The sequence below is a fragment of the Talpa occidentalis genome, unplaced genomic scaffold (genome assembly GCF_014898055.3).
Source record: "Talpa occidentalis isolate TD23 unplaced genomic scaffold, MPIMG_talOcc4v2.1 talOcc4.14, whole genome shotgun sequence".
NCBI lineage: Eukaryota > Metazoa > Chordata > Mammalia > Eulipotyphla > Talpidae > Talpa > Talpa occidentalis.
The window spans coordinates 76,914,046-76,937,586 of NW_023601433.1; the positions used below are offsets into that span (position 1 = coordinate 76,914,046).

The 23,541-nt window shown below is 42.4% G+C and overlaps 1 protein-coding gene across 3 annotated transcripts in view; it reads left to right on the top strand.

Annotated features, from left to right (window-relative positions):
• SLC5A1 (solute carrier family 5 member 1) overlaps positions 1 to 23,541 on the top strand; it is a 113,301-nt gene that overhangs the window by 52,239 nt on the left and 37,521 nt on the right. For all 3 annotated transcript variants that reach the window (XM_037510972.2, XM_054695277.1, XM_037510971.2), the window contains 4 exons: positions 6,183 to 6,254; positions 19,689 to 19,793; positions 20,423 to 20,482; positions 21,633 to 21,737. In XM_037510972.2, the coding sequence (XP_037366869.1) occupies positions 6,186 to 6,254; positions 19,689 to 19,793; positions 20,423 to 20,482; positions 21,633 to 21,737 (339 nt within the window). In that variant the 5' untranslated portion in view covers positions 6,183 to 6,185. The remainder of the gene's footprint in view (positions 1 to 6,182; positions 6,255 to 19,688; positions 19,794 to 20,422; positions 20,483 to 21,632; positions 21,738 to 23,541) is intronic.

Sequence of the window (23,541 nt, forward strand, 5' to 3'; positions counted from 1 at the left end):
CCTCAAGGGTCACAAGGGATTACTGTGATTGACTCTCCCTCAATACTCTCAGCTTTCCAGAAAATAGTGGCAAATGTCCAACTGGGACCCAAGAGTCTCGGGTTTAGTTGTGACTTTGACGTAGTTTCAGCCATGCAACCTTGGGTAACCCGCCTCACACTCAGTTTACTCAAGTGTGAAACAGTCTTTCCTATTCATAAGACTCCCCAGGGTTGTTATGAAGATCTGCAGAGGTGAATCCGAAAGTCCTTTGCAGAACAAAGGATTTTTTTTTTAAACATAGCACACTTATTTGCCTTTCAGTGTTTAAGTCAGATTTGGAATAATTTTGTATTTTTAAGTAAAATGGGCAAAGTGGTCAGCTGGATAGGACATCTTCACAAAATCCAGGAAGGGTGGTGGTGGGTAGGGGGAAGAGAGAGATCTAATCCCCATTTTACAGAAGAGAAAATGGAAGCTGCATGTGGTTGTGATTCACCTAAGGCTGCAATATCTGAAATTGTTTCTTGAACTCAGGTCTCTTGTCCCTTGGTTTTTCTGTGATGCCAGGAGCTTTGCCACCTAGCCTGTCTTTCCCCCCCTCTGGAACTCCATTCAAGCCTATAAGTATTGGAGTCAAGATGTGAACCCATCATTCACTAGCTGTGCTGTACTACCTGTTTCCCAGACAATCACTGATAATCTCCTTTCCCTTAACCAGTCTCATTGTAACCCTGCTAGTCCTGCTGATGATGGTGTTTACACTTTTTAAACATTCGTGAATCTGTATCACTTGTCCTATTAAATGCTACTTAATGAGCCTGCTGGTATTTGTTTACATTTAATCTTTCCCCATTAGTCAGTGCCTCTGGACCCTGATTGTTTAACATGCTGGATTTCTTCCAGTTTACCTTCCTCTTTTTTTTTTTTTTTTCTAGAGACTTTTGGTTTAGGGACAGGAATCCCTATCCCTTCACCATCTCTGTGGTCCAGTCCAGGCCCCTTGTGCTTCAACTTAGAAAAGACACCCATAGCAAACATCCCTCTCTCACTATCCTCATCTCTTCCAAAATTATTTTGTTGTGTTTTATCTTCTTTTAATGCTCCCTCATCCCATTAGCTCAATGGGCTTGAGCTTATTATTTCTTCAGTGTTTAGTTCCAGTTTCATTCATCATCTCCCAGTTTGTTTCTTGGAGAATTTTATATTGTATCTTTATTTATTTATTCATTTATTTTTAAATCATGCTGTATTATCTTTATTTAAGCATCAAGACCCTTCCATCCAACTATGTCACCTAGTAAGCATTTCACCCACTGCTCTGTTTGGCTGCCCAACCCTTATTTCTCTCTTTGGCAATAGTGAGGTGGGTACCTTTTCCTCGGAGAAGAGAAATCCAGTTGCCTTTGCCAATAAAAAAAAGTTGGAAAGATGGGTGGCAAAGCTGTTATCACTGGCATCTATCACGTGGGCCATATCAAAAGAACCAGGGTGTCTCTTTCTGTTGGTGATCACACCCACTCTTTCCAGGTTAACACCAGCAGTGTAGGTTCTATCATTGTGGTCCTTGCCATCGACCTTAGTGATCCACTGCATATAGATCTTCACCTCATCTCCTGTTAGAGCATACTTGAATCTGTTCCTTAAGGAAATGATTCAAGGGAGACATTCTCTCAGCCTGTGGGGACCAGTGGATGGATGAAGAGCAAACATCCCCATCAGTTTATCCAGCATCCAATGCTTTGGAACCTCAACTTGCTTCATAAGCTCCTTGGGACCATGAGTTATGGCTGTGCTAGCTACAGGAAGCTATGTTGTATCTTTATAAGCTGAATCTATGGGACTTATTTTTTCTGGAAGATTTCATTAAGCATTAAACCACTGTGGAGTCCTCAATCCCTTATTCCAGGTATTGATAAGTATGACTTGTATGCCAATTCTGGCCCATAGCTTGTTTTTGTATGACCCACGAGTTAAAAATGGCTTTTACACTTCTAAGGGGTTGTAAAAGACAAAAAAATCCAACACTCTGAGGCAAAGATCACATGTGTTTCACAAATCCTAAAATATTTACTATCTCTGGTCCCCCCTTTTTTGTTGAGGGGACATTGGTTTACAACTGTGTATGATTTAGGGGATTAAGTTCATACCTCCTCAGATACAGGTCACCACAACACACCCGCCATCAAAACATCCATATCTGGTCTTTTAACAGAAAAAGATTCTGACCCCTCTCTTATGCAATCATTTGCTCTAATAGAATCATTGGATGCCTGAAGAGGAATGGCCCTTTGGGGGAGCTCAACCTTCCCATTATACAGACAAGGATAGAATGAGTGACCATTAGTCACTTAGATGAAGCAGCAGCAGAGCTGGGGCTAGAATCCATGTCTTATGATGCCAAAGACAATGTTATTTCCACCGCCTCACACCCCACCCCCCCTTAGACACCATCCTTTCTGGGAATACCCTCTCCATGGTCCTTACCACCACTGGCATTGCTTTGACAGTGTTCTGTGGTGTTGAATTCTTTCTTTCCTCATACTCTCATAAAGTGTAGGCCTGAAGTTTAAGAAGTTTAATGCTCTTCATTCTATGCTCAAATCTCTACTTTAACCTGTTGGACAAAGGGGTTGACAAGTTGTCAAGAGTCTTGACTGAAGTGCTTTCAGTAGACTCTCTCCCTGGTGCTCCCATTTACAAATCCAGACAGCTTGGATAACAAGAAAATTCTTTTTTTAAAATTGATTTTATTTTATATAATTCTTATATCATTTTTCATTTTTGCACAATGTATGCATTTTCATTTTGGTTATATTCCCCATAAAATTCCCACCCCCCTTATTTTGACTCTAATCCCTCCTCTCTTTTCCCCCCTCCCCAGTGTGTCTCTGGTTTATAGTTTAACAAGAAAATTCTTTCTAGAACTGAGCTCAGATCTGATGTCCTGGAGCTTTCCCATTGTATCTGGTTGTGCCTCATGCAGGCTACGCAGAGTGAGTCTGTCCCACTTTAGGTGTCAGAAAGATGATAGGCCACACTTAAGTCATCTCTTCTCCTGACCCAATGCTCCCAGTTTCTTAAGTTCTGGAGTTCTTATCCATGGGGAAAAAATTGTGGGTTAATAACTGTTGCTTCTTTTGCCAGTGTGCTTCCAACTGTAAAACTGATCTCTTATGTATGCAGGCTGGATAAGCAAGTCTGATGCCATGGTTTACTGGTGGGTTCAGGGACCTTACAGCTTTCCTTTGAGCATCACCTGAGACCTTCCCATGTGTAGGGAGTGATCAGTGGGAAGAACGGAGGCAGGGTACATGAGCTGCAGTGCATGCCCCCGGAAGTACCTACTGAATGTGGCTGGCAGACTACAGAATGCTTACCTCTCCGAATACTCATTTCCAGAAGGAGTGTTCAGAGTGGGATATGGGCAGAGGAGTGGAGGCAGAGGGTGCTGAGAAACCCATTTGTTTAACTTTTGGTTGTCTGTTAATCAGGAACAAGATATTATACTAGGAGGGATTAAAAATATATAAAATGACTACCACAATCAAGCTAATGATCATGTCCACACCATTTTCACATGACTGTTTTTTTTTTTAAATTGTGGTGAGAACACTAAAGTGCAACTGTCTCAACAAATTTTCAAAACAGTATTGTGAACTATATTCACCACACTGTATACTAGATCTCTTGAATGTATTCAATATAGTAACACAAAGTAAAACCATTATGACAGTCATGCGGAGGTGTAGGTGATGTACTGTAGATGTTCTCAGGACAGAGAGAGAATTTTGTTAGGGGGTGGGGAGGAGGAAGCTTCTGTAGGGAAGTGCTAGGTAAGGCTTTGTGGGGAAGGTGGTGTTTGAGGGACCTTGAGGGGTGAGTATACCAGAGAGAAAAAGCCCTGGGTAGATACACCTCTTCATACCTTTTATCCATCACTGACACCCTTCCTGAGTTATTCCAGCTCCCCACTCTAGCCTCTGCCCTAATATTCTTCTGCTATGTGCTTCATTTCTGAGGCCAACTTGGAAATGTTTATGTCTGGGCTGCAAACCCACTTTTCCTGTCTCCCCAATCCTTCTGGGGGTGGGTATATCAACCTTCTTCTACTTCAAAATGACCTTCAGAATGGCCTTTTCTGAGCCAACTGTTGGGGCCAGAGTCTTTAGGAGTTAATTCTGTTTTATCCCTCACTGCCTTCTCTGCTCCTTAGGTCTGTTAGTTCTCTTGCAATATCCAGAAAAACCACTACAGAGTCCTCAGGAGTATGCCCCATGGGACAGAGCATGCTGCCAGAAGTACAGAAAGATCTGAGCTATGCTGTCCCTGCCTAGCACACAAGGGTGGTCACCAAGTTTCTCTTGATTGTTTGGATATACTCAGGCCCTAATCCCTAAAGGACTATGTCCAGTATATCTCTGCAGGCTGAGCACCCATCCATGTGCCATCTGTAACCAACATGTCTGCTAATGTCATCATCAGAGGTTAAGTCCTTTAACCAGTGATGTTCTTCAGCCTCAGGACTCATCTGTGAAAACCCAGATACTTCTGACAGTGCAAAATCATTATCAGCCACTAGCATTTTTCAGGGAGATCAGCAAGCATCAGCCAAGGGAAGGCCTTGACATGGAAAGGGGAAGGGGGCAGGAGATGAAGGGCAGAAACACCACCCCATTCTGTGTTGGTAGAATGGACACTGACCTGGCCAGACCAGGAATAAGATGGAGGTTCAGAGGCAACATTCCAAGGGGGCCATGAGAAGGACTGGGAATCCTGCATGGAAAATACATGTCATTCTCACCAACCTGCTGTGCTTCCCTGCTGCCTACAAAGTAAGGCCTGTACTTTTTAGCCTCTTTTTGCTTTTATAGGGCCTGTGCTCTGCCTCCAACTCAGCCAGGTTCCCCAGGCAACACCGTTCACCATTCCTGCCCTCGGTGCAGCTCCACCCTGGCACATCACTATTGTTGTTTCTTCAGTCTCAAATAGCCTTTCCTTTTTTTCTCCAATAAAACTCGACAACTTCTTCAGGACTTGCTGGAAGGCTCTGTGAAGCCTTTGCTGACACCCCGGTGGGCAGGAATCTCCCCTTTGTTGTGTTCACCGAGGTATCATCACGTAATGAAAAGTAACATTTCTCATTAATTCCAAAGGGCACCTGCATCCCTATGTTTATAGCAGCACTATTTACAATAGCTAAGCTTTGGAAACAACCCAAATGCCCAAAAATAGATGACTGGATCAAGAAGATGTGGTACATATACACCATGGAATATTACTCAGCAATCAAAAAAGATAAACACATGCATTTTGCAGCAACATGGATGGAGCTAAAAGGGATCATGCTCAGCGAAATAAATCAGAAAGAAAAAGAAAAATACCAGATGGTCTCACTCATAGCAGGAATTTAGAAAACTCAAATAAGGGATCAGGAAAAAGACTAATTATAATAAAGTAAAAATCAAAATCAACAAGCAACTATAAACCAGAGACACACTATGGGAGGAAGAGGGGTGGAGAGAGGAAGGACTAGGGTCAAAATAAGGGGGGGGGTGCAATTGTATGGGGAATATAACCAAAATGAAAATGCATACATTGTGCAAAAATGAAAAATGATGTAAGAATTATATAAAATAAAATATTAAAAAAAAGTAACGTTTCTAACAAGCTCCTTTCTACCCACCCCCCCAAGAGGAAAGTTGTGAATTAAGTTTGAGTGTCTAGTCATTTACATAATACTTAGTATGAAGGCTGTGCATTTTCACAGAATTTTTCTTCTTTTCTTTTTGTTTCGGTAACAGCATTAGTATGGTGCATCTAAACTATATATTTCACTCAAGGTGATATTTCATTTTACCCTGATTATGCTTATAAAAAAGGCCTAAAAGTTCAAGCTCCTCCTGTTTGACAGATAAACACACCAGGTGGAATGACTCTTGAAACCAGGCCTTCGGTTAATTAAAGAGCTAGTACTCGGGCACCCTCTTTACACCTCCTGAGCCTCAGTTCCTTGTCTGTCAGATGCAGCTCCCCTGCCTCCTTCATGAGTAAACCAGAGCTCCAGGGGCTAAGGAATGTGGAAGTGTTTCCTAAAGTGAAGAGGGTAGAAGAAAACATGAGTATATGGGAACGTGTCCATTTGGCTGGCAACGTCACTTTCCTCTTATTTTCCATTAAATTTTTTATTATTTCCTCCCCAGGCTATGTTTTCCACGAATCGTGGGACAGTTGGAGGCTTCTTCCTGGCAGGCCGAAGTATGGTGTGGTGGCCGGTAAGTTTTCTCTGAAATACTGTTTTCTTAGCTACAGTATTCCCTGTAGGAGCACATTTTCTTTTTGGCTTTGTGTGGCTGTGATTCTTCCTTTCTCTCTTAGATCCCTGATAACGGATCTCCTGTTCACTAGAGCTCTCGGGCATCCTTAATCTCTGTGGGATGGGAGTAGTCTTTAAGGAAGCAATGCTTGAAATCCTTCAAGGGATTAATAGAGGAAGACTGCACAAGGTGGGCAATGTGGAGAAACAAAAAGAACACACAGTCTGAGGTGATCTTAGCTGATCACCTGAACTTCCGCTTCTGTATCTATGGAATGGGGATGGTAATATTTACCAAAGTTCTTATGGGGTGGAAACTCAATACACGGTAGTTCTTTTGCTACCTTTTTTCTTCCCCAAGTCCCATGGGGGAGAGAGTTTATCTGACCTACCTTGAAAGCCTAACACAGTGCCTGATAGAAAGGAGGCCCTCAATAAAAACTCATTGCGTGGATAGAGGAAGGTCCCCCTTCCATTTCCAATTAGTTTTCTTCATCTCTTGCGGAATTGTGTCTTTTGTTTAAGACTGATATCCCCTGACACTTATTCATGGGCAGAGCAATCCCAATCAAAGAACATGTGCTTGGGTGGAAGGGCAATTGGAGGTCCCTTTATTATATCAGCACAGGGCTTGGCTGATACATGAGTTCAACCCAGTGACCCTCTCAACCCAGAGTTCTCTCGTAAGGAAACAAGTAGTTGACCAAAGTGACCAAATTGCATATCTCCGTGGCCTTAAGATACAAACAAGACTGACTGGTTAAAGATGTGGCTGTCAAGTGCTTATCCAGCCTCATCCATGTATTTTGCAGCTGGTTCCCTGTCCCCCAAATCCTCATTATGATGAGAAACTCATATTTCCTCATGTAAAATTTCTAGGGTAGTTTTAATAGGGTTAAGACCTCAGTTTCCATACTTAGGAGATAGGTATTTTGGGTTAGGCTCCGGAACACCTCACATCTTAACTAGTGATGATGTCTTTCTTCCTGATAGCACTCAGATGTGGGTCTGGGCTGAGCAAGGGTAGAAGGAGAAGTCAGCCCCACCCAAAGCAGGTAGGGTTCAGTGGTTCATGTGGAATTTCCTGTGGGTGTGTTGTTTTCCTTACTCATCTCTCGGCATTGGATTAAGCTAAACAACAGAGAAACATGGCATCATTCTTCTTTTGTGCAGAATTCACTGCTTCCTCCAAAGACATGGTATGGTTGTTCTTTTGTGCAGAATTCACTGCTTCCTTCATGCAACTGACTTTACTTCCTGCAACAAATTTCTATCTAAGGTTTCATGTGCTTTCATGAATAGTTTCTAAACCTGTCCAGCAATCAGGATCTCCTAAGGATGGAAGCTGAGATCTTAACCCTGGTAGATGTACCCTAGAAATTTTACATGAGGGAATATGAGTTTGCCATTGTAGTGAGGATTTGGGGGAGAGGAAACTAGACGCAAACTGCGTGGATGAGGCTGGATGAGCCTGGGTGCGCTTTCTAAAAATCCAGATTTCTTGGCCACATTGCAGACCTACTAAATTAAAACAAATAAACAAAAAAAAAAACACCCAAAAAATTTTTCGAGGGGGCCCCAGGAAACTGCATTTGAAAAAAAGCTTCCCAGATGCTGTTGATAATGTTGCAGGGCAGGTCCTTGAAGTGGGGGGTGGGATGGGGCTCACTCAGTTTGTGAGTCCTTACCACACACATAAGAATACAGGCAAAACTCAAAGTAGACATACAGAGAGAAATTTTTAAAATACTTCCAAACTATTTACATATGGGGTAAGTAGAGGGAGAGAAAAAGAAGAAAATTTACTGGCGGGCATGTGGCTGTATGTTATCTGTCCTATCTGCAGATGACATCAGCTGAATAGAGAACAGTGCAAACCAGAAGCCAGCCAAAATGTGAGAGAGAGCCGGCCAGCCTGCGTCCTGTCTTTTAAAATCCACATGGCAACTCAGCTGCTGCCCCTAGTTCCCAGAAGCCCCTTTCAGGAAGTCAGAGGTGGAGTCCTCTGATTTGGCTATGGCATCATCTCTGACTCAGAAGTTGTTCCTCTTAAAATGATGAGGCCAGTCTGATGACACTAATTTATCTAGACTCTTACCGATCTGGTCAGACTTACTGAAAATATCCCCATTTGTTAGGGAGTCTTGAATAGGGAAACAGTGGCATTCCCATCTCTGAGGGAAAATTCTGTGGTAGAACAAGCATGAATTATAAAATCAGCACATCTCACCTGCCACATCTTCTAGGTGTGTGACCTCAGGAAAGGCAATGAACTTCCCTTAGCTTCAATTCCTACCTCTATAAAAAAAGGTTATCTACTTCGGAGGATTCCTGACAGGACTAAATGAGATGGTGGCAATGCTTTTCTTTCTTTGGTATAGCACCGTATGCTACCTGGTATGTCTTACGATCATTGGCATCTTAGATGTGACCAAGTATGAGTATTATATTCTAAAATCGTGATTTTTTAAAATTATTTTCCCTACAAGGCTCTGCAGAAATTCCCCAGGAGCTTCCCTTCTCTTCCTTCCCAGCTATACAACTTTAAAAATATTTTATGTAAGGGGACACTGCTATGATTTTGTTCGAGAACAAGGTTTTGCTAACTTACAAAGTTAAAAACGTCTAATTTAGAAGAAAAATGAGCGTGGTGATTTCCATTCTGAAATTTAAAATAGTTTAAAACCACTAAAGGGCCAGTTGAAAGAAGGAGTTGAAGGAGCAACAGTATGCAAGAAATAGCAAATCTCTCTCCCAAATTCAAATTGGTTTAAAAGACATTGAAACTATTCCTTTCAATTTCTTTTTGTAATGAAACAAAAAGTTAGTTTGAGCTTGTCATCAGTCTGTAAGTTCATAACCTGAATATCAGTTCTCAAAGGTGCTGGCTCAAGAGCATCGCAGGGTCTCTACGGGGCTGACATCTCTCTCAACCTGCTGGCAGTGGCAGATATCCTTCAGGGGAACCCCTTGTCCCCTCCATCCTTCTTTAGCTCTGTTGCTCTGTGCCACAGGAGGCCAGTACAGCCAGAGATGATTTAGAGTTCTAGGGGACCTCAGGATGAGATTACTTGAATTGATGTTGGATTGATACACCTGAGGTCTGAAGAGCTTGGGTAGTTATCCAGGAGAGGAGGAGGAAATTAGACCTTGTAAAGTGTGAAAGGACATTGGACAGAGGCATGCTAAGGGTGGGGGAGGGCGGCATTCCTGTGAACTTAGGGGACTTGGAAATGAATGACCGTGAATTGTAACAGGTGAAGATTCAGAAGCTCTGGAAAAAGCCTGTTTCTAAAAAGTTAATGAGGCGGAAAGAAATAATTTGAGCCTTGGCTCGGGGAAAGAAGTGAGGGACAGCTGGAGACGAGGGGCCAGGTCTGCAGAGATGGATTAGAGACACCAGTGTATACAAGGAACCAGGCAGGAACATCTCCAGGAACCTGCGTCATGGATGAGGCAAGCCAAGCCAGCTGAATAACATGAAACTATATATACTTACCTGTGTGGTAACCCAGGACTTCCTTTTGCTGTGGCCCTGTGGTTTAGTGTCTTTATCAATAATTGTCTGTTTGCTCTGTTGTAATTATTATTTGAAGATGTAGAAGGTATGAAAGCAGGAAAGTGAACTCTGAAGGGGGAATTCTTCACTCCTTGCATAATGTTTGAGGAGTTTGCCCCAGGTATGAGCACCTGCTCCATAGGGTTGCAGGGTACAATAAATGGTCTGAGCCAACTCTTCAGTAACCCTCTTCAACTCAGAAGTAAGCATTCCAAAGGGGGCGGGGTTCTCACCAGAAGCCAAAGAATTTGGCCTGTCCTAGCTTTGTGACTTTGGGAAAATCATTAACATCTCTGAGTCTCAGAGTCTCCTCTGTAGAGAGAGACAATTAGATTGAGGCTCTCAAAGGCCCTTCCAGGACAAAAATTCTCAGATTTCATTCCATAGAAGAGTGAACAAGCAAGGAGGAAATTGGGGGACATGCTAGCCAGTTAATTATCAGTGAAAGGAATCACTGTGTGTCTCTCCATAGTCACAGTTTCTTTCCTTTCTTTTTACTAGAGCACCACCAGAGAGAAGTATATCACAGTGGTTTAGGGCAGCGGTTGAAAAACTCAGTAAAGAACCAGATAGTAAATATTTTTGGAAGCTATATGGTCTCTGTTAAAACTACTCATTTCTGTTATTGTAGCATAAAAGCTACATGGACATACCATGGACAGTATATAAATGGGTGGGCATGGCCATGTTCCAATAAAACTTTATTTTCACAAACACATGGAGGACCAGATTTGACCTTTAGGCTCAAATTTCTTGATCCATCTTTTTCAGGTCTGTCTCTGGAGTCAGGCAGCTTGGGTTTGAAGTCAACCTCTGTCCCTTACTAGCTGTATGACCCTGAATGAGTTACTAAGCATCACTGTGCCTTGCACTTATTATCTCTATAGTGGGGATAACAACACCTACTCAAGGTAGTTGTGAGAACATGGACAGTCTCAGAACAGTGCCTGACACACAGTAAACTCTCAGGGTTAGCTCTTAGTCTTCTATTTTCAATGGGAAATGTTTGAAGGGTTTTCATGTCACCTATCTGATTGGATCCTTAGTGATTTAGCAAGAATGGTGATTAATCTGTTGAGTTGCCCGAGCTCATAGAAGATAGGACTTTCTTTACTGGTTATGTAGCTCTCTTTCTCTTTATCCTTTGAGATGGAAATTTATGAGGTTGATAGGTATGGTCTAAAGGTTATCTGACTTCCATTTCATTTAGGGATGAGCAGAGACCCCAATGGACATTTTCCTTGAGGAAAAACTTTCTTGAGTAAAATATACCTGATTTTATCTTTAAGTCTCTAATAACTAATGATCAATCAGATCAAAGTTCAGTCACTTAGGATGCTACCAGAGTGGCCAGTGGGAGTCCTGGGAGATCTGGCAGGCCTAAGACCTATGTGGGAACTCATGAGTGAGAGAGGAAAAAAGGGAACCAGGTGAGTGGACACAGGAGAGGCTGAGAGCTCACCAAGACAGCAAGGTCCAGAAAGAAGTGAGACAGAGGACAGACAAGTAAAATTGGCCTTCAAAAGTCTGAGTAGAAGTGGCCTCAAGACCAGGTGGTCTTCTCTGTGTGCTTTCATTTATTCTAAGGATTGAGCCTACATTTTTTGTAATCTTTGAAAAAAAAATCTCTGCCAATAACTAGTCCAAAGTCTTGTATCTAGTACTGGACAAATATTTGCCAAATTAAAGAAATAGAAGGGAAGAAGGTGACATGCCCCTGAACCTCATGTTGGTTCCTTTGGTTGATGTCTCCTGAGATCTTGTCTGCATTCTGTAGTGACCACACACAGGCAGGGCTGAGAATTGAGGAGGTGAGCAGGGTGCTGGGGCTGAGGCAAACCCTGCATCCGGAAGTATTCCAAATTTCTATTCCCAGCTACAGAAAATATTTTTTCCCTTTGGGCATTTTTGAGAGGTTCATGGTAGTAAAACTAGGAAAGCAAGCCTATTCCTGGTCAGAGTGCCCACTTTTAGCCCACATGGGAGCGGTAGGTGAAATTGTGTGGCCATGCTTCCTCACACTCTTAAACATTTGGTTTTCTTGAACTTGAGTCAAATATTTGCAAACTTGGCAGTTCCCACAGATATGTATCTCCTTTGAGGTGACAGTTTTCTTCTTAGCGTGCCAGCTGTTACCTTGCACTTGAAAGACCTGTTCTCTCTTCTCCTCTTCCTCCTCCACCACCACTGCTTCCTTTTCCTCTTCTCTTCCGCCTACTTCTCTTTCACTTCCTCTGCTCTCCCTGTCTCTACCTCTTATAAAGAATGGCCATTTCCTTCCATTCTTCATGATTTGTCTCCTCCGAGGAGTTTCTCTCATTAATGCACAGCTGCGCACCTCTCCATGTGCTCTCTGTGTTCCTTGGCCTGTGTTGACTGGTGTGCAGCCAAGTTCCTGCCATTGAGTTCATAACTAAGCTCCTGCCTTCTCCTTTCCCTTTGGCTACCTACCCAGCATTTTTCTAACACATCGGCACTTCCAAAGGTAAAGGAAAAAGTAAATTAGAATGAATATTTCTAGCTGGTCAGGCTCAGAAGAGTGCCGAAAATATCAACTAAGATGAAGTCTTTGAATCATTCATGTGAGAAACATCTGGGTTTTCCCTGTCTACCACTGACATGGTACACTTCAAGTTGGATACAGCTGTATGTTTCTTCTGGAGTAAAATTACTATAGAGGTGGTATTAGAGTTGGGATGTTAAGAGCATTTGGTTCTGGAGCCAGGCAGTCTTGGTGTTAATTCCAGAGCCACCCATTCCTACCTTTGTGGTCTTGGGAAAATTACTAAACTCTTTGTGTCTCAATTTCCTTAAGTACAAACTTGAGTTCATAGGACCTACCTTATAGTGGTTGTGAGGATTAAATTACTTAATACGTGTCAACCTCTTAGAACAGTATATAGTGAGTGTCACACAAGCTATTTTTATCATTATTATTGCCTCTCATCTCTAGATCCTCCATATATTGTGAATTCAATCATTTATCCACTGTTAATCTTTCATTCTATATCTACATGTTGATTACCTAATATGGTAATCATATTGTGTGTTCACACAAATCATATCTGTTCATACATTCAGATTTGTATGGAAGGTGCTGGCATATATTAGTGTTTATATGGATGTGTATGTGACAGACATTCTTACAAAATATATCTAAAGTTATAAATAGTGGTACGTATTAGGAAGAAAATGTATTTGAGTCAAGTGTGGTAGGAAAGTAGAGCGGTCTTTCTCAACCTACATAATAGGGTCAGGGAAAGCCTTGCTAAGGATCGGGCTTTTAGGCTGAGACCTGAGTATCTAGAAGGAGCCAACTACTTAAAGATTGGGGAAAATGTAGTCCAAGCAGAAGGAACAGAATATTCAAAAGTCAGATGTGGAGGGGAGTTTGGGATACTTGGGGGACTGAACAGGAGCCAATGTAGGGGAGAATCATTCCATCAAGTCCTTTGGGTGAGGGACCCTGAGATTTTGATGATCCCAAGGATGAACCCACCTTGGGAGGGCTGATCACCAACCTTCTTGACCTGTTGATGCCAACAGAAGACCTCACTCGTCTTTTGAGCCAGGAGCATATGGGAAAATGCCAGCTTTGGATATGGTTTTCTGATTTCCTACCCTTTTGGTTCTTGGGTCAAGGAGAGAGATTTGTGTGAAAGGAAGATAATGAGTGAAAAGCAACCATTGTTCATGAGGAAAGCGAGCTCATGTAGACTCAACAGAGATTATGAAGATTCTGGAGCAAGTCCTGTGTCCACATATTTACCAGAGTCTCAGAAATAAAATATTGTGAATATCTGAATCTCATCTTGTCTTCTTTCCCAAACTAGGAAGTATGATCCCTGAAAGATGCAACAACTGAAGATTAAGCCTTTCCAAATTTCCCCTATGAAAATATACCTTACTAGGGAATCAATCAAGATGCCAATTGGGATTAAAGACCAGTCCCTAGGGGTAAGGGAGGATACAGATGTTCAAATGCTGTTTTTGAATTACTAGTGAGATAGGTAGGAAACCTGCCCTTCGGGGATGCTCAGAAAGGAATGCCCAGGGAAGAAGGAGAAAGTCAGCACAGTGCTGTGAGCAGCCCCTCTGCCCCTCGGCCATCAGTCACATTGGATTGTGGGACCTCCGGCAAATCATGTCACTGGTCCTCAGTCTTCTCAGACATGGGAAGGTCTCTAAACCTCTCTAGCCCCATCTAGAAGATGACAATCACAGACAGCTGTGAGCATTAAATAAGAGAAAGTAAATGAGGTGCCTGCCCTCACTCTTGACCTAGAGGAGGCACTGTAATGTTACTCGTTCTCTCTCCCTTTCTTATCCTCCCAGGATGGGACTCTCAAAGTGTGTTACCCAGGTCAGCATTCAAAAGTCAAACCCTGGAGGAATTGAGGCAAAAAAAAATTTAAATGATAGAACCACTATATTGTTGAAGCAAACCAAACTGGTTTTACCAGGACTCTAAACTGCAACAAGAGGAAATCTGTTCATGTTAAATGGTCCAGATAATTTAGAGGCAGGTTTTCTGACAGTGACAAAATTAAAGGGACTTGCTTAGTCCTCACCTCTGCCACAGCCCATGAGTGGCAGGTTTGAAGGAGGATTTGAAGGCACATGAAGTTAAATCCAGAGGGGAGGCCCACAAGGTAGACTTCTTGACTCTGACAGCCAGTGTCTGCAGTGGTTCCTTCTGGTCTGAGACCCACTTGGGGACACAGCTGGGGCTGTGAGCAGCAGAAAGCAATGGCCCTGGTGAGATTCAAATTCATGGGCACTGAGGGTCAGACACATAAAAAAGAAGCTTAGCCTGGAGATTCGAGGGTGGGTGTAATTCTTGTCTTTAGACTGGGAGACTAACTGTTGGGGGAGAGACTTGGCTTTTTCTGTATCGTTCCAGAGGCCAGAAGTAGGGTCAATGGGGATATTTCAGCTCAAGTTAAAGAAGGACTTTTTCATCATTAGCGTAATTCCATTATGAATTTATGTGTCTGTGAGGTGGGAAGGTCTCTAGATCTTCCCATGTATCCAGAAGCTGGCCTTCTCTTGTGAGTTGTTACGGAGGGCATTCAGCTGAGACATCAGTGGGTCCGAATATCTCTGGCAGATTCTATAAATTCTCCATGTATTTCTCCTCCTGTCAACATTCTAGGATAGGAAATTAGGCAATAAAATGTGATTGTGAATACCCTAAAGTCAAAGGAAAACAGTCTTTTTGTCTTTTGTGGTACAACATGTTATTCCTTAATTACCTTGCTATCAAAACTGTAGGTCTTGGTCAGACCAAGCTCATCTTGCACAGTCACAGTGAAACCATCTAAGTAAGTTTGAACCCCCTCATCAGGGGATGAGAATGACTTGGAAAGAAATTACCAGGAAGCAAGATAAAACTGGGGAAATTTTAGATGAGGTCTAAAATTCTGAACACTGAAGGAACTTGGGGGGAAATGACAGGGAAGGACATGCTAATTTGTGTCACTGGGTCACTCCCCACATGGGGCATGATTCCCAGATGAATGTATGTGTGAAGGTGGGGGAGGAGTAGGCTGACGGAGTGTTTGGGGAAGCAGAGTAATGAAAGCATTGCTAGTGAGCTCGTGAGAGCAAGTGTGGTGTGCAGGCCTGGCAGGGAGTGGAGGGAATAATGCACCAGTGTCTGTTATGAGTCCACTTGGGCTGCCATCACAAACACCTCAGACTCGGGAGTTAAACAACAGAGATTTAATTTCTCACAGTTCTAGAGGTTGGAAACCCATGATCAAGGTGTCAGGGTTCTTTTCCAGTGAGACTTTTCTACCTGGTTTGTGGATGGTTGCCTTTTCACTGTGTAGACACTTGGCCTCTTCTCTGCGTGCTTGGGGATGTGGGGAAGGGGTGCGGAGGTTGGGGAGAGTGAGAGAGAAAGAGAGATAAAGAGTGTATTTTCTTGTAAGGACCAGTACTAAAAGATTAGGGCACCATCCCTATGACCTCATTTACCCTTAATTACCTCCCTAAAGGTATCTGTTCTCCAAATACAATCAGCATATAAAATTTGGGGGATGAGGAGACACAATTCAGTGACCAACATAGCTCTTGTGAATTGTCTTCAATGGTGTCCTCTTGGAAGAAAGAAAGGGTGAAAAAGGGCTCTGAGGGCCAGCTGATTGCCAATCATTACTGACCCATAATCTCATTTGATTTCTGCAAAACCCTGTCACAAGAGAAAATTGAAACTTGTAGATCTTAGAATCAGGATCGCCCAGATAATGAGAGGTTAGGAAAGCATTCCAACTCTTAATTTAATTAATTTGTTTTCTTACATCTTTGTTGATTTTTGGATAGTATTTTGTTTCTCCCCTCAGGTGTAGTCCCGATAGTGCTCCCACAGCCATTGCATCCATGATCCATCACCACAGTCCCTTGTGCTCTTCCCTCCCCTCAAACTCTTAATTTTTAAACTCTTGTTATTTTCTCAATAGAGGGAATTTAACTGAGAATCTTGCTAAATTCCTAGGACTACACCTTTAAACCCTGGAGGGTCCTTGAATAAGGAAGTGATATGATGTGATCAGGGTTGTGCTTTAGATAGGTAACTGTCCACCTGGCTGGAGAGTGACTGGAGATCATTAGAAGCCTGTTGCTATGGTGGTGCTGCGAGAAAAAGACAGCCTACATCAGGGTGATATAAAAAGTATGAGATACCCATGATGCTATGAAGGCAGAGTCAGGGTTTTGGTAAATGAGAGCAGGTCATGGGGCAAAGGGAGGGAGTTCAGGATGAGGCCAAGGTGAGCGACTGGGAAAAATATTAGTACCCTTGACAGAATGAGCAGAACTTGGGCCCAGAAATTCTCGTATCCTCAAAACTTTCCTGGACCCCGTTTTATCCCTTCTCAGAAGGCGAGGCAGGAACTTGAGACAGTGCGAGACTGCTTTAAGTCCAATGTCCCCCTTAGGGAGAGATGTTGGAGAGAACTTCTTGAACTTAAGAATAATCTAATGCAATTAATCATTACTGATAATTATGCCGGTAATAGTACAACATTAGGCTTAATAATTGATGAAGAGAAAGATATAAATGGAAAGATAATGGGTCAGGACAGGTAGGCCACATACAAAAGGGAATTTTGATTAAAATTGGACTGTTAGGCCCACCTAGCTTTGAGGAGAAGGAAGTGGGTTTCTCCAAATACCTGCCTTTCTCTTACTCTTCCACCTCCTCCTCCGGAATGTCCCTCTTTTCCTCCTCCTTTTTTTCTTTTAACTCACAAAGTATTTTCATGTTTATGCTACCATGAGAATGAGACAGTCTGGATCAATAGAGCTTTCAAGCCTTGGGAATTCCACAGAGAGTCAGAGGCAGGGGCAATTCATTTCTTTAGGCAGAGTTTAATGGGTCCTATACTTCTAACAAAGGCAAGTGTGCTGTGCTGCACAACATCCTTTGAAATACAGAGAACTAAAGATTAATCAAAGTATTTCATTTCTCCTTCTTAATGAATGACAGTTCACCCAGCTACTCAAGTCCTAAATCTAGGACTTACTCTTCATTACTCTTTCCCTCATTGCCCACATCTGACCCATCAACAAGGCCCATCAGCTTTGTTTCTGTAGTATTCCCCAATCTCTATGATTATCGTTGTCTTAACTGTTGCCACTTGAGACCAAACTGTTGTTCTGTCTTACCTGGATGCACCCACGCGGTTTCTCTTTTTTCTCCTTTGTCCCCCCAAACTGCACTCACCACACACTTGAGAGCAATCTTTGGAAGCAAACTAGATCCTGTCCTTCCCCTTTTTGAAACCCTTCAGTAGTGTACCAACACCAGAGAAAATCCACATTTCCTATCTGGTCTTGCTAGAATCTACAGGATGTACCTCCTCCCAACTTTCTGGCCTCATCTTACACCACCTTCCTCTTTGCCCACGACACTCTAGCCAGAACTCTGGCCATTTTCCTGCTTTTTATCATCCATGATGACCTTCTCATGTGAAGGATATTGCTTTGCTGAAAGGCTTTCCATTTGATTTCAGCATGGTGGGTTTCTTTTCTCATTCTGGTCTCAAATTAGTGGTTATACCCACAGAAGGACCTTCCTTGACTCTCCAATCTAAAGTAGTTGTTCTATTCTCTTTGCAGTACTTAACACTCTATTCTCGCTGTCTCTGTCTCTATCTCTATCTCTGTCTGTCTCTCTCAGGTATATCTGCTTTCCTCAGTTAGAATATAAACTTCTTGGGGAGTAGGGCTTTTGCCTGTGCTATTCACAGTGGAATCCCTCGTATATAGAATAGTGCTTGACACAGTGAGTAGATGCTAAGTTAATATTTGTTGAGCAAATGAAAGTGTGCACTTATACCATTGACACCTCATCATTCTGAAGACCTCTTTCTGGCCTTCAGGAATCTCCCCTCGGACTTCTCAGGAGTGGGAACTGACATAATTATGACAATTTCTTGGAGTAGTTTGTTTTTGGGGAAATATGTGTTTTGTTCCAGATTTGGACCACCTTAGAGACATTAGACAAATAACAACAAACTTCCTCTTATCTGCTCAGCAATAATGGAGAGAATTAATTATACTAGTTTGGTACTTATCAAATGCTGCTATGCCTTCTTCTCCTGGGTATAGGACTCTAGAACTTTCTGGAGTGCTCTTGGACTTCAGATGCAATTGAGTTGATGGGAGAATATCATGATTGGTTAGTGAAAGATCCCTCTCTTATTTCTCCTGTTATTTTCCCCTTCACCTCTCATCCACATTCCCATTTGCCTTTCCCCTCCCAGATTTCCGCTCTTGGGCATTTAATAGATGTCTTTTCAACCTGTAGTTAGGCATATGTATATCCTTGAAATATTAGTGTTTTTTGCATGTGTCTATGGGGTCTCTAAGACCTTTGTAAAAAAAATAAAAATACCATGTTGATTAATAGAGTTATGATTTATTAATTAATAGTATTTCTTGTTACTTGGGAGCACATGGAATCATAAAATTTAATAACTAGGAGTTACTTGGAAATCATCAGCTCCACCTCTGCCTCCTTTGCAAGTGTGGGAACTGAGATCCAGAAGCTTCCTTTTAAGTGATTGCTTTCAACACATCTGTCCACACTTACTGAGAACCTGCATTGGTCAAGGTCCTAAGCCTGGAGTGCTGGAGGACACAGAGATGGATGTTCCAGACCTTGCTCTTGAGCCGATAAGCTCTTGAGAGGCCTCTGAAGAAGGACTGAGAGCTGTGGGGCTTCTCAGGTCTTCATCACTATTGGGCATTGGGCTCACAAAGGACTCATACATAACCTGATTTGCAGATTTGTCCCAGCACCCCTTCCCATGCTCTCCTTTTCATGTTCACTCTTACCAAGTTCCTACTTCTGAATCTGTGCTCTTGATAGACTCCAGCAGTCAAGTTCCCAGCTTGCTCTTTTTTGTCATACTCTTGGCTGACCTGTCTCTCCTTTCTTTGACCCACCCTGAGTGTCCTGATGAAGTGCAGAATCCTCATCTGACTTTAATCTTTAAAAAAACAAACAAACACTCACCACCACCACACCCACAGTCCTTTACCATACACCTTCAGGCCACTCCCCCCTTTGTTCTGATCCCCATCCTCCCTTTCCCTCTAGTAGCCTCATTTCTGCAGTCATATCTCTAGGGTTTGTTTTATCAGTTCCTTTGTTTTGTTTCTCTATATTCACTTATGAGTGAAATTATCTGATATGTGTCTTTCTCCTAAAATAATTTGCTTAGTATAATACCAATCCATTTCCATCCACGTTGTCTCAAATGGCAAGCGTTCATCTTTTTTATAGCTGAGTAGTATTCTATCATCTGACTTTATCTTTTCCAGATTGGAGCCTCCCTCTTTGCCAGTAACATCGGAAGTGGCCACTTTGTGGGACTGGCAGGGACTGGAGCAGCTGCAGGCATCGCCACTGGGGGGTTTGAATGGAACGTGAGTAACATCAGAGACACTGAGTCATGGAGCTGGAAGGAACCTTAGCATCAGTCAGTTCAATCTATGCTCAGAGATGCTCCAAGTGTTAGGGAACCTCTCAGGACCACCCTGAGATGAAGATAGAGGATGGAGACTCCTTCAGGAGCCCCAGGCTCTGCTCCCTTTTCATGAGAATAACAGAAGAAAACCACGGATATAATGGCAATAGTGTTTACTTCTGATCTTAAAAAAATAAGTTCTCTGTACCTGTTTAAATGAGAAAAAAAAAAAAGTTCTCTGTACCCGTTTAGCCAGTTGGAGATTTGAAAATGCTTACCACCAGATTTCAATTGTTATTGTTTAACAAAAGGTGTCTAAATGGTATTTTACTCCTCATAAATCAGGGAAGAGGCAAAAGGAGCTATAATGTCAGTGGGCAGCCTGGGCTTCCTTTCACTGCTGCCCAACTGCTGTTCCTTTGGGCCAAAGCAGCAATAGCCTCATCCAGTCTCTGAGGGCCACAAGCGAGAAGTCCTCAGAGCCCAAAGATAAAAGTCTAGGTGATTGTTTTGTAGTGCTGGGTCCTATAGGTAGTAGAGTGGGCTAAGTTTCTTCCTAATTTGATTCTATCTTTTCTTTGGTTTCAGGCCCTGATTATGGTGGTTGTGCTTGGTTGGTTATTTGTTCCTATTTACATTAAGGCTGGGGTAAGTAGCTGCTCTTATTTCATTTCCTGATGGCAGATATAAATGTAAACTTAATCCTGGAAAGCAGAGGAGACATTTTGGCACAAATAGCAGAGAAAGTCTGTGTCTTGACTTCCTGTTCCAGGTTATAAAGTTCCTGACTGCTCTCTGGGGCATTAAACAGATCCACTCAGTCATAACTTGTGCCTCTGGGAAGCCCTCCTAAGTGACCTCACTCTCTTCACTGCCCTCTGAAGCATCAAGTCCCCTTACTTGGGTGTGTTCATGCAAGGACATGCCATGTATTTATTCATCATCTATACCTAATTGTCTCTGCCTCTGGAAGGGAAAAAGCATGAGAAAAAGAATTATATTTTCCCTTTATTTACATACACAAATAGCTATTGTTGCTGAGCATAAAGCTGGTATTCCACTATGAGATGCATGCTTGGTTTCTGGACTGAATCTCTGACATTTTACTTAAAACAGCTTTCGTATCATTTGTTCAGTGAAATATAATGAGCACCTACCACATGTAAATCTACCCATTAGTTGCTGAAAGCAATATGGAAGAAACATGGGGAAAAATGCATTTTCTGGAGGTTCACAGACTATTGGTGACACGTATCTGACCCCAGGAATCAGCAGGCTCGGGGGTGAGGGTAGGAGAAATGTGGTTGAAATTTGCAGAAAGGAACTGGGACAACAGCTCAGCAGGCCTGAAACCACAATTCTTCGCGAGGCCTGGGCATGGAGCAGGTTGAAGCACACATCCAGCCTGGCCATCTTGATTTGTGCTCTGAAAAGACGCACCATTTTGATGATGTCTTCTTCATAGAAGGGGCTTTGTATAGAAATTAAAGGGTTATATAGGCGTTAAAGGGGCAAACCTTCATGGTTCCATACAGTCATGCATTCTTTTAAAAGTCTTTATAGGTACCTTCTGAGTCCTGGGATTCTCTCTAACTCTGTGGTGGTAGGGCATGAGGGATTGAGCTAAGCAAATGGCTGAAGGATGGGGGAACATATGGCTACCTTGCAGACTTCTAAGGCCAACCTGGGTTAACCCTTGTTCCTACCCCTGACACAAGGGAGGCGCTGCCCCTGCTCTGCTTGCTCTGGACCTTCTGGTCACTCTTGCAGGTGATAACCTCCCTTGCATCCAATGCAGGTGGTGACAATGCCTGAGTACCTACGGAAGCGATTTGGAGGCAAGCGGATCCAGTGCTATCTCTCCGTTCTCTCCTTGTTGCTGTACATTCTCACCAAGATCTCGGTGAGTCCAAGGCCCTGGGCACTGGCTAACTCCAAACCTGCCCACTATTGCACCTTTGCATATGCTGCCTGCCAAAGAGACAGTAGTATATGTTACTAACTGGGTCCTTAGGCCTTCTTGCTTCCCATGGGGAAGGCTAAAAACATAAACAAGTTCATGGTGGTTCAGGGAAAGCTGTTTTATTTTTTTAAACTGAGGCATCATTGATACATAACAATGTATTAGTTTCAGGTGTACAGTAAAATAATTAGACATTTGGAAATTACTACAATAAATCTAGATAACATCCATCACTATAGATAGACACAAATTTTTCTTTTTCTGTGATGCGAATTTTTAAGATCTACTCTTGGAAACTTTCAAATGTGCATTAAAATATCATTAAATATAGTCACCATGTTGTGCATTTCACCTCCATGACTTATTTTATAAGTGGTAGTTTGTACCTTTTGACCCCTTTCTCCCATTTCAGCTCTCTCCTACCTTCTGCATCTGACAACCTCCAGTGTCTGTATCTATGAGCTTTCTTGTTTTTAGATTCCACATGTGATTGCTATTACATGGTATTTGGCTTCACCTGTCTGCTTACTTCCCTTAACATAATGCTTCAAGGTTCATCCTTTAATGTCTCAAATGGCAGGATTTTCTTCTGTTTTATCACTGAATAATATTCCATTGTACACACACATACACACACCACATTCTCTTATCCATTCACCCATCATGGGACATTTTAATTTCTTCCATATCTTGGTTATTACACATATTGCTACAGTGAACATGGGGTTGTAGATGTATTTTTGAATTCGTGTTTTAGTTTTTGTCAAATAAATAATCAGAAGTGGGGGCCTCCCTGGTGGTACAGGGGTGAAAGCCTCAGTGGTATCAAGCTATCACCAGCCACTGCAGCATGAGTTCGATCCCCAGCCAGGGAGCTGACCCACATGGGACAGCAGACCTCTCCTGTCTGGCACACTGCTCCTCTCAGCAGAGTATTTCAGTAGATCTGCCTGTTCTGCTCCTGACTCTGTCTCTGGTGAATCTTCTCATGCTCCACACCTCTGGCCTACACCCCAGTTCTTGTATGCATACATAAATAAAATAAATCTTTTAAAATAAATAAATGAACAATCAGAAGTGGAATTGCTGGCCAGATGGGAGTTCTGTTTTCATTTATTGAGGAATCACTATACTAGTCTCCATAGTGGCTGTCCCAACTCACATTCCCACCATTAGTGCACAAGGGTTTCCCTTTTTCCACATCCTTGCAAACATTTGTTGTTTCTTATCCTTTGGATAATAGCCATTCTAGCAGTTGTGAGGTGATATCTCATGGTGGTTTTGATTTGCATTTCCCTGGTGATTAGTGATGTTGAGCAACTCTTCATGTACCTGTTGGCCACCTGGTGTCTCCTTTGGAAAAAGGTCAAATCAGATGTTCTGTCTGTTTTTTGCTATTTAGTTATAAGAGTTCTTTTGAATATTAATCCCTTCTAGATATATGATTTACAAATATTTTCTCCCACTTGGTAGGAACGTTTCATTTTTATAGTAATTTCCTTTGTTGTTTAGAGCTTTTTAGTTTGATGTAGTCTCATTTGTTTATTTTTGCTTTTTGAGTGAGATACAAGAAAAAATCATAGCCAAAACCAATGCTAAGGAGTTTTCCACCTGTGTTTTATTCTAGGAGTTTTATGGTTACAGGTCTTATGTTCTGTCTTTAATCCACTAATATTTGTGGATGGTGGTTCAGTTTCATTTTTTGCAGGTGAGAGCTGAGTTTTCTCAACACCATTTATTGAAG